This window comes from Lygodium microphyllum, chromosome 2 (assembly GCF_053477565.2).
Source record: "Lygodium microphyllum isolate KBCC chromosome 2, Lygodium_microphyllum_v1.1.10, whole genome shotgun sequence".
In the NCBI taxonomy this organism is placed as follows: Eukaryota; Viridiplantae; Streptophyta; class Polypodiopsida; order Schizaeales; family Lygodiaceae; genus Lygodium; species Lygodium microphyllum.
Genome location: NC_141136.1, coordinates 77,947,615 through 77,958,856, shown reverse-complemented (window position 1 = coordinate 77,958,856; position 11,242 = coordinate 77,947,615). Strand labels below are relative to the sequence as shown.

At 39.8% G+C, this 11,242-nt stretch overlaps 1 protein-coding gene across 7 annotated transcripts; it reads left to right on the top strand.

The window, feature by feature from the left end:
* Positions 1-4,361: 4,361 nt before the first annotated feature.
* On the top strand, positions 4,362-7,121 carry LOC148039918 (transcription regulator). Of its 7 annotated transcripts, none has more exons than XM_087695245.1 (12): positions 4,363-4,618; positions 4,714-4,743; positions 4,964-5,047; positions 5,127-5,197; positions 5,404-5,453; positions 5,534-5,607; positions 5,709-5,771; positions 6,131-6,218; positions 6,307-6,372; positions 6,452-6,531; positions 6,618-6,689; positions 6,787-7,121. In XM_087695245.1, the coding sequence occupies exons 3-12, from the start codon at positions 5,016-5,018 to the stop codon at positions 6,872-6,874; spliced, it is 684 nt and encodes a 227-aa protein (XP_087551371.1). In that variant the 5' UTR covers positions 4,363-4,618; positions 4,714-4,743; positions 4,964-5,015; the 3' UTR covers positions 6,875-7,121. The 7 variants fall into 7 exon arrangements, with proteins under 7 accessions (XP_087551376.1, XP_087551371.1, XP_087551363.1 ...); XM_087695237.1 differs by having other exon boundaries at positions 4,958-5,047; XM_087695240.1 differs by having other exon boundaries at positions 4,941-5,047.
* The last annotated feature ends 4,121 nt before the right edge of the window (positions 7,122-11,242 follow it).

The window sequence follows — 11,242 nt, the reverse complement described above, 5'->3', positions numbered from 1 at the left end:
AGCAAGAGAGAGAGAGAGACTCAAAGGTGGGAACTCCAACAACCACAATGTGTGGCCGGGCCTTCCTTTATTCAAACTGTCACTTAAAGAATAAATAATAAGTGACTATGACGGGCGCCCGCCACCTGCAGTGTGCAGTGGCGGGTACTATCATTGTAGTAATACACGGGCGGCTAGGTGGAGGTGCCTTTACCCCCAACACTTTGCACTCAATCTTACTATCATTTCAGTCCCCCTGCCGTCTTTGCGGGTCCTATTAATGGGGCTCTGAGGTAGTCGACTATGTTTCGGAGTCTCCTCCTACTGGCGGGTCCCTTCGAGTTATTACATCTAAGTGTGTTCCTTATTATTGAAAATAGTCCTTAACTTGTGTACACTTAGTGCTGGGTGCTCTATTGTGCACGGTGCAAATTCAGGCTTTCCATCTTTCTGGTGCACATATGTAAAAGAAATCACTGTGGGGTGCGCAAATAAAACAAAACAAAAGAATCTTACAGGTATGGCTACCCCCTTGGCTTATCTACGACCTAGTATGGCTCTAAGCATGGTCTTTGGTCGCTATTAGGGTCTATACTGCTCCCTCTTTGCTCTATCAAGGCTGGGTTACCACGTAAAGGTCAATCTCTGGCTCTAAGTCAAGTTGGTCCCTTGGCTAGGCTGCTAGGCCTACTTTTAGACTATTCAATTGCAGCTTTCTCCGGTTCTTGGCTTTAGCGAGCTGGGTCGGGTCTCTAGGGGCGTTCGGAAATGTGTCGCAATTGGTTCGATTCCCAAAATCAGATGGTCCGATTCTAGGTGGTTCGACTTTCAGAGTTGGACCGGACGGTCCCCATTGTGGTGGTCCAACTACTAAAGGTGGTCCAATCAGACAACTTGGTCTGATTGCTATGCCAGGTCTGTCCGATTGACACGGGTCCGATCGCATGATCATCCAATTGGACAAATGGGGTGTCCAACTGGACGAGCGGTCTGATTGGAGAAGGTTGTCCGAAGGGACGGTTGGTCCGATCGGACAAAAGGGTGGCCTGATTGCGAAGTGTGTCCGACTGGATGGTCTAGTGGTCCGACTCTTGGTAGTCAGATGGTCCGATTCTTCCAGTCGGACGGTCCGATTTCCCGACTCTAGGAATCGGACCAAGACATGTTGGTCCGACGGCGCAACGTGATGCGTTTCGATCGATTTTTCCATGCAGCGGTTTGTGGCCACATGCAGGACTTTCCAGATCAAGCAAATACACAGCCAGGAAGGTTTGTATCTACTTGGTATGGCCGAAAAACTCCGAATCAACAGGCGTAATCTCTTTGTGACTTGCAACTCTCTCTCTCTCTCTCTCTCTCTCTCTCTCTCTCTCTCTCTCTCTCTCTCTCTCTCTCTCTCTCTCTCTCTCTCTCTCTCTCTCTCTCTCTCTCTCTCTCTCTCTCTCTCTCTCTCAAGCTCTCTCTTTCATTCTCAATGTGCAGAAATGAGCTCTTTTCCCCTATCCTTGGGGTTTTAGGGACCTACCTTACTCAGTCCTTACCTCCCAACTCACCCTCCTTAGTCATTAGGCCTGGAAGTCCATCTTTCCCTAGCTCTTTTCCTAGTTGTGCCCTGTTCACAATCTCTTGGTCCTATCCTACCTTAATGCAAACGAAAATCATAAGACAATGCTTGGGATGCATCAACCTACTCATATACACATCAAAAACCCAAAATACTTGTCTTGTAGATTAAAATGTCTAAATCTCCTATCTACCTCAAGCACCGGTTGTTCGGGGATGAAAACCTACTTCCATGTTCGATTTGAAGCGGTGGTGCTCAAGGCTCAAATCCGTCAGTCTCGACAATGGAACCAAAATGAAGGGAGCTCTCTTGCTCAAACCCTGAGACCTACGGATTGCTTATTGGTCAAGCGTTTCAAGCCGAGCGGCCATGGCTACCTCTCACATAGCCGATGCGCTATCCCTACCCATGGGGTGTAGTGAGCTTACCTTGATGCTCAATCGAGTACCTTCCTCTCTCTTGCATGCCGATGGCTCCACGATCCTTGAGGCAAACTCAAGCAACCTCAATCCCTCTCCATCAAGCTCCGTCCTCCATAGCCGTGCAAAATAAGAGAAGAGAAGTGAAGAGGAGAAGATGAAGAGAGGAGATGGGGAGCTTCTTTTCCTTGATCCCTCACTCTCATACACTCACTCTCTCCCACTCCCTCACTCCCTCACTCAAGTGCTCACAAGAAGACAAGAGAAGAGAAGAAGAAGAAAAGAAGCTTTTTGCCACACACCCAAGAATGAGCTCCCATTCATCTTTTGAACTTTATATATAAAGCCCTCAATCCCATTTGGGTGGTCATCCCCTTTTTACATGGCCGGTCATAGCCTAGGGCCTTTTTTCCATTGTCCTCTTATCTTCCTAGCTTCCTTCCTACTGCCCATCTACCTTTACAATTTGCACGGGTGGGAGCCTGGCACTCAATAAATCATGGTGCACCTTGCGCTTTTTTACAAAAGTATTGACTTGTGCTTTTTCTTGGCGTGCCTTCGTTTTCTATTTCACTTTTGCCTTGGCCTTGTCCTCTGCTTTAGAGTTTCCCGATATTCCGCCTTGTTCGTTTGAGGGTTAACATAAGCTTTTCACGTGGAAAATGCAAGATCACACACCCCAAAATTTATTTATCCCACCATTTGATATCTTATCAATATTATAAAAGTCCTTAACAAGCAAACACACTCATTTCCATCACCTTTTGATCAACCATTTCCATCACATTGTAGTCCAAACAACATATTTTACAATGTTAGAAAACTTTTTTGCTTGTCTTGTTGAAGCCGCCTTTGATGCAAATTCAATAAAACTTTTTAACTTTTAGGCTACTCAATGCAAAGTTGTTCAAAGCTGAGGTTCCACTTTTCTTAAACAACCAAGTTTTTTGTCACATGACTTCATTACCACATAATCTGTTACAACATATCGAACATAGTCCACATTTATTGACCAAAGGTAATCACAAGTTTATGCCATGTTTTCTTCCTAGTAGCTGATAATGCTCTTGATGTTTACTCTAAATCATGGTCAATTGGTGGAACCTCTCTCTTATAAAAGTAATCAAATCTCTTTACAGCATGGTCAATTGGTTGGACCGAGAACCTTATCTCAAGGGATTTGTTTAAAGGACTAAATAAATCATATCGGTATGTCACAACAATTGAAACTACAAAAATGATGCATAAGAAGCTCGTAGTAGTAGATACCATACAAATCTTAAAAAGAGATTGGTTAAGCTCTTGCATTTTCTATATAAATTATGGTTGGCCTACCATGAGAGGTGACATATGAAAAAATTAAGGCGTATGAGAGATATGAGGAAAATGGTATCAGATTCAAGGTAAATGGCCAAACCTAGAAATCTCAATCAACAATGAAAGATCCACAACTTAGAAAAACACTTGTAAATATGGAATTAAAGGTTGTTCACCAATTTCAACAATGTTTTTATGAGGAAATATGTTGGTCTCTTACTTGGAACACCCCTTTACTTTGTTGAGCATCCCACAAGTCATGACTTTTGCTAGCTAGTAGATATAAAGAACATATTCATATCTACATATTTGAAAAGTGATAATGGTTCAACTCTACATTTTGGTGCTTATTATGAAGTGTTTTGAACACCTTTCATCGTTGTGGTAATACTTACATTTCGTTGCTCTTATTTGTGACATGGCTACCCACCACCATCATGTAGATAATATTTAAGTCACATCAATAACATAGAATGCAAATATTTCACATGGATATAGAAATATTGGTCTTGGATTAACATGGTTCAAACTTTCAACTTCACTTCTAGTATATGCATGGGCCTTTCTGGCTATGTTATGTAGCAAAAAATACACTTATAAATGTGGCTTTTGGGGCTCAAGACAAGGCAGAGATGACCTAGTCGGTTGGGAGGGGGTGGTAGTTGGAGGTTTTTGGTTCAAAACCCACTAGGCGCTAGATGGTTGGGAGGGGGTGCTCGACGCGTGGCACCCACCCCCGCGTTTCTTTGTGGGGAGGTTGGGGGCTGCCACGTGGCACCCGCCCCCAACCTCCCCTTAACTAATAGTAAAGATGATGGGGTAACTTGGCAAAGGTTGTAATTTGCATCCTCACTCCTCTCTCTTCTTGAACCAATCATTATCATCATATATTTTTCCCACTTGGCGCCCGCCATGTGGATTCTGTCTGTTTGTGGTTCAAACTTCAAATCTCAATTGACATGCAAATTACCATGAATCACACGCTGGGCGAGATACGAAATACGTATACGGTACAGGCCTACGATTTGCGCATAATACTATAAGGTACCAGAATAAACGACCACATCTCTCTCATCATTCGTTCCTTCGATCATATTTCGACTCGTCCGTGACCCCTCCTCCACCCGCCCCGTCCGTCTCTCTCTCCCCCTTTTCCATCAATGCACCCGTCGGCGGCCTTCTGTCAAGCCCCCGCCTGCTCCTTTCCATGATTCTTCTGTTCTGATTTTCTCTTCCTCCGTTCTTCCATCTCCTTCTCCTCACCCCCTGGATCAGCGCGAGAACTTCCGCAATTCATCGCTTCTTTCGTTGTTCCTGAAGAGTTCAGGCTGTCTTCCTGGTAAGAGAGCATTACTCCGTTATTTTCTCGTTCCCTTAAGGCAGGCTTTCTTCCTTCCTTCAGCTCTGATTTCTCTTCTTCTGGATCCAAGATAGCATCGGTATCATCGTCCGCTTTTCCTCCTGGTAAGGAACGTTTCCTTCGCTTTTTTCTCGTTCGACACAGCATGTTTTGTTCCGCTGTATGCTCTTCTTTTGTCCTGTAACCCTAGCTTTTGAACCTGGGGGGAGATTTATGAGAATTTGAATCAGAGTGCTTTTACGTTTTCTGTCTAGTCTGCTCTTCTCTCAATATATTAAGCAACCCTGGCTTTTGTAAGTAGACGTTTCCGTTCTGCAGTAGCAGAGGAGAGAGGGGGTCTCGTTTCAATCTCTTCCAACACACGGTTCTATGTATCATGAAGTACCTCGAATACACTCCGCTTGCCAAGTACGTTGTGTGCCTCTGACCTGTCAATTGGTTTGTTCAATTAGCGGTTACGGCTCCGAACAATTGACCTGCTGTGCAGGATAAATTCATTCTTAAAGCATATAAATGTTGGAGATGGTCTAGTCAAAGGACTTCTTGAAGCTTATTCCTGTAAGACCACCTTCAAACTTGTAAATCGTACTGGGCACAGGTCGATTTAATTATCACAGTATGTTGTATGAATTGTAAAGACGTGCAATTTGGTCTGATTGTTGGATCCGGCAGTAGAGAGATGTGAGGTATTGTAACAAACGTTTCATTTTAATGAGGATGTGCAGTGTTTAATTGTGACGATGAGTGAAATCTCTTTGTTCCAGGCAAGCTTGCCGGTGCTGATAAGAAGCTGTCCCAAAGCTTAGAGCAAGAGGTTAGTGGTATCACTAATTAGGTGTAAGTGTGGCTGATCTCTTTACACAGAACATGTTGGGCTGATGTGTGAATGCATAGGTCATCGATTCTTTATTGTGTTCTTCATCAAGTCCTTCGACCTCTCCCATGGGACCTCTTTCTAGCCTTGCAAGGTAAGGTGGCATGGCTTGGGTTTATTGCATGTATATAATATATAATGACGTTTGTATGCATTTAAATTTTACGTTTTTGTCATTAAAATGGTATCATGCAGTCGCCGAACATTTGTGCACCTTATCCTTGCTTTGAATCATGTCTATCCAGATTATGATTTCAGGTAAAGCTGTACATGTTCCAAGTTATGTTGTTCTTTTAATTTGTGCTCAAGTTCAGAGCTAACATCTCTAGGAAGTCCTATGCTGAGCAATGCTCAATGTCATCGCAGTGGATGGCATCTGCTGAGCAATTCTTATGTCATCACATTGGATGATATCATACTCAAGCATTAAATATTCTTACTGGGAAGTGTTGTCAATGGTTGACAAGCATTCAATTTGCTGCTCCTTTATGAGCTGAGAGTTCAAGTCTCTCCATTTCCTGGTCTAACCACCAAGTGATAAGATTTTCATTAACTAAGCAACTCAAACTTGTGAAGAGTGCTGCAATTCACAGTGCCTGGATCATTATTTGAAACAGTCAGCTCCGTCCAAACCATTTCATAAAGGAAGATTGCCTGGATGTGGTTAAAGGCAAAATAGAGGATTATCTTTTTGAAGCTTCCAAGGTATAGCCATTGTTTTGTTGCTTCAGTAAGTTCTCTTTTGTGTGAACGTTTTAATGTTTCATAACAATTACATAGGCAATTGTTGTAGGTTTGGGAAACTGAGTTTGGAGATGAAACATCTCTTTTGGGATTGACATGGGATGCTATTGATGAGGTTGGCCTTTTGTGTATTATTTTGACTTCAGGTGTTTAGGAGCATTATGTAATGTATGGACATTGTGCATTTTTGATAGGTGATTGAAGTTGAGGATTGTAGTGTGTACACTTATGCTCCTGAGCTGGAAGTAGATCCTCTCTCTGAAGAAGGGACAATGTGAGTGTAGAGTCGATTATCCTTGGCTTTCCAGTGTGGTCTTTCTTGGAGTCCTTATATGAGTTAGTTTATCTTTTGAGGCACAGCTGGTCATTTCTGTACTTCTTTTACAATCGCAAGTTGCGACGGATTTTGTGTTTTGGTTGCCGATGTCTAAGGTAATGTGTTTTCATCCTGTCTAGCTTATTGAATTCAGTATAATATACTTTAGGCTAGGTGGATGCTTATTGATTTTGAGTTGTTTGGTCATGATAGCAAGCTTGGAACAGATGAGGATTATCTATCTGAGATCTACAGTGAAGAAGAGGTTGAATACTACATGGAAGGCATGGACATGGACTGATGTGATGATGTATATTATAGTAGAACATAGGTCAAGACTTTTGTGGTTCAAGCAGTATGTAGGAATGCTTCTGATGGCTGTTCAATATCTGTATATAAAACAAGGAGCTGCCATTACTGATGGAAGGGATAATGTGTTTGTTATAGATACTAATTGTGTAATGTGCCAGTCCGGGAAGCTCAGTAAACTCTGTTGTTTGATCTTACCTTTCAATAATTTGGCCAAGGTTCTGTTCCTTTCTATAAAACTCGGTATTTGTGTGAGCATACCTGTTGAAAGCTCATTTGCCAACTCAGAACAATAATGTGCAGATGTAGGGAGACATTACGAAGGTGTCATTGGGGTAGCATCTATCGTATGTAGGCTCCATACAGAGTACCGAATAAATATAGGCTGTTCAAGCACACATTCTTACGATTTTAGCCAGCAGGAAATACAAAATATACCAAGGCTAGATGAATTACTGTAACTTTTTTCCTGGACGTAAGACTTCTTAGTTGAAGCTTGTTACAAATATTTTTTTGTATTAAAAAACATTGTGTTCATATGTTGTGTTCACACACACACACACACACACACACACACACACACACACAAACACACACACACACGTAGCTTGAGCTTTTAAAAAAAGCCAGAATCATTGGAAAAATATCAGGACGGATGTTTTAGAACTAATGTTTAAATATCGGTAAAGCTTCTCAAACCCTTTTGGTCAGGCAGCTTTTGGAAAGGCCAAACAAAACAAGAAGTAAAATGGATGAAATTTGGTGAAGGGAGAAATGAGCAATTTATTTAGGAGGCAATATTAGGAATAGGTATTTTTCATGGTTTGTCTGTGCCTTAAGGAATACCTTCTTTTGAAGAAATGTCTTCATGTTCTAGTGTTGTATGGGCACATACATACAACTGATCATATATATGTGCATGCGCGTGCGTGCAACCCATTCTTAGTATAACCTCGATTACAAGTTTGAAAGATACATTTCAGACCTTCAAATATCTATGCTTTAGAATGAGTGTTCAACTACCTTTGAGCATTGATTGCAAGGACTTTCTACAATAATTTGGAGAACAATATGAAACATCTACATTAAGCTAAACTATGGGAGAAGTATCTACTCTAGCAAGTTTGCAACCTAGACAAAAATATGGAATGAGGTGTTTACAACTATTAAGAATATTGAAAATTGAGTTAAGGCAATATAAGAAAAGCGTAGATGCAAATGTGGGGGATTGAATCAAGGAAGAGAGAGGTGTGTAGATGTAGGTGTGGGGGATTGATTCAAGGAAGAGATAGGTGTGTAGATGTAGGTGTGGGGGATGGAATCAAGGAAGATATAATAGCTAATGTTTTTTCAAACACTAACCCCTGAATTCTCTTAGCTTGTGGTATTAGGAAATGTACAATAAACTAGTGGATGAATGAATTATTTGTACTATCCATGTTGGTCATATAAGTTGGATGCAAAAACAAGACAACTATCAAAGGAGCATTTGTGAGTCCTTGGCATGGTACTAAGGACTAGAATCATTAAGCAACTTTGGAGAGAATAGTGATTGAATCAAAGCATTAAGCAATCAAAAAGCTTTGAGGGTATCAAAATGTTGATTAAAATGAACTCTCACTAACACAACTTAAAGCGTGACTAAGTGAAAGGATCAACATGAAGGTGGTTAAGTGGGCAAATGTGTAGGCTCTTGAGGCTATAAAGCACTCATGAAAGACATTTGAAGGCTTGAACATTAGATTGTTATAGTGTCGTGATGTATGTATTAACTTTTTCAATGTTAAACAATCAGAATGCTTCAAGGGAACTAATATGTGGATTAGAGTATACTCAAAACAAGTCAAAAGCATGACCAATGAAATTACAACAATAGTAGTTAAGAGAGGGCCAATGTTCAAACAATTGAGGTTGTGCATAGCACATTAAAGTGTTTTGAAGGCCTAAACAAGAGGCTAATATATGAATTAAACTTTTCACATTTCCATTGACTTCACATTTGTGCCAATGGCACCATCAAGAGAATTGGAACTAAAATTTGCATATGGATGTTTAGCCCCATTTGTTGTGATGGGCCATATTTGTCTCATCACGACATCCTAAAATATTTTCATACATCTCTCTCTCTCTCTCTTTTGGTGGATTATAAAGTATATTTGCAATTGAAATTACTGTAGTTAGACTCTACATGGGTGCTCTTTGTTGAGGATGAAGCAAAATAAATCTTACTGGGCCTTGCTCTTGCAAGAATATGTTGTCTTTCTTACAAGGGGTTATTAGCACCTGGCATAATATGAAGTGTGAATTCTAAAATGAAGGTTAAAAGGGGGCTTAGTTTGTTGAAAAAAGGACTTCTAACCTTCAAGCTAATGGATCTAATATCAAAACATGACTATGGTTTCTTTGAGAGGTTGTTGACTTGCTCTACCATGGCAAGAGATAAAATAGCCACATCAAAGGAAAGTTGGCTTCTTGGGTGGCACACACCCTCTCATTCCTTTATAAACACCCTCAAAAGCAAGTGCATTACTCTCAAATAGTTGTTAACTTGGCCTCCTCTCTCATACTTTGGCTTAACCTTAATCACTTTCTTACCTACACTAATACTTTTGAATAGTTGGTATCTCATCCTTCTAAAATCTAGATTACATCCAACCATTCTATTTAGGCTACACATTATCAACCTTCTTCCTCATTATTAGACTTCATTGTCATATACTCAACCACATCGAGGATTTTTACACTTTAACCACTTCTAAGAGACTCTTGAAATTGTTGCACACATTGTGGAATACAATATGGTTACTTCTCCCTCAAATTAGGTACCTTTTACATGGTGGGAAGGAGGTAACAATGAAGGTGGTCCCTTGACATGTAGAACCTACTAATATATATTAGCTCTTACTAATTTGTATTATCATTTCATATGTAGTAATAGGACTACATCTTCATCATGTGTTCAATACTTTTGTGTTCTTGCAAATTGGTATTCAAGTCGTTACATGAATCACATTTATTTCAAACAAATTAATCAAATGGATTTATGGTTCAATCCAACTTGTATAATTTGTCTACTATGCAACAATAAATTAGTAAGCATGATCATTGATTTCCTCGCTAATTTATCACAATTTCTAGATTTGAGTAGTCCGTTTATTTACTTCATATTTAAAAATTTCTTTTTAACTTAATTTATTACAAGTTTTAGATCTCAACAATCCATTTATCTACTTCATATTAATAAATTTCTATTTAACTTAATTTCCTTGGTAACATATATGCATAGTGATGACCATAGTATTGATGTAGGACTATGATGTTTGCTATCTATTACCATTAAATGTTCGAATGCTATAGTTTGTTCAAAACTCGGAATTTTGATGCTTATACCACCCTTGTAGCCCCAATTCCATTTGAGTTGCAGCTCATAAAGGGCCTATCTATAACAACAAGAGTAATATAGGCTTGCCCATGATGGAATAACCTCCTTGTTGGGGATTGTACTCCTTGTTGGCCCTTTCTGAGTGTAAACATTTGAGGCGAATCGATGCCCATAGCCTTTGTGCTACTACCAAGGCCCATAAGGAACCTGTTGGCTAGAAGGATGCAAAAGTTCTTCATGGATGCACGAACTACTTTAGGCCCTTCATTAAATAAGTTTGTGATGCCACTATGCATTGATCAAAGTGTCAAATAGCTCCATCCTATGGTTAATACTTTGTAGTTCATAATCTACCATATTAAGAAAATCTTCATTGAACAAGTATTAAGTGATTCTATGATTCTATTTTTAAACTGGATTATTGATTGCCATAAGTTCATCAAGGAAGTATAATTATGTAATTATTTCAAGAGTTAGTTCTTTTTGCCATGAAGAAAATACCCACACATGGAAATGGTAACTTGCTTGCAAATTTGAGGAGTGACAGTATCAAGCTCATTGAAAAATGTTTACTTTTTTCCTCAATCCCAATGATCTAGATACTATGCCACATGGCAAAAGAGGCAATTATTCGCAACAAATCATATCGTCTGGTGGAAAAAGAAGAGACCCCTCCTCTAAACCAAGAAATTTGGGATATAGAAATCTTGTTTTCTATGAATAATCAACTAGGAGCTCTACATTTACAAACTTCAAATGCAAAGGTATATCCTTAGGACATTTTTGGGAAACTATTAAGGAATTACTATATGATTAATGTAGTTTTCATAAAAATATCACAGGAGAAGCTCTCTTATTTCAAGAAAAAGTCAATAGATTATATTTTATTTGCAAATATGCTCATGGAAAGAACATATTGTAGAACTTTCTTACAAGACTGTTTTTTTTTCTCTTGATGTATCCCTCCCTAGCTTAGTT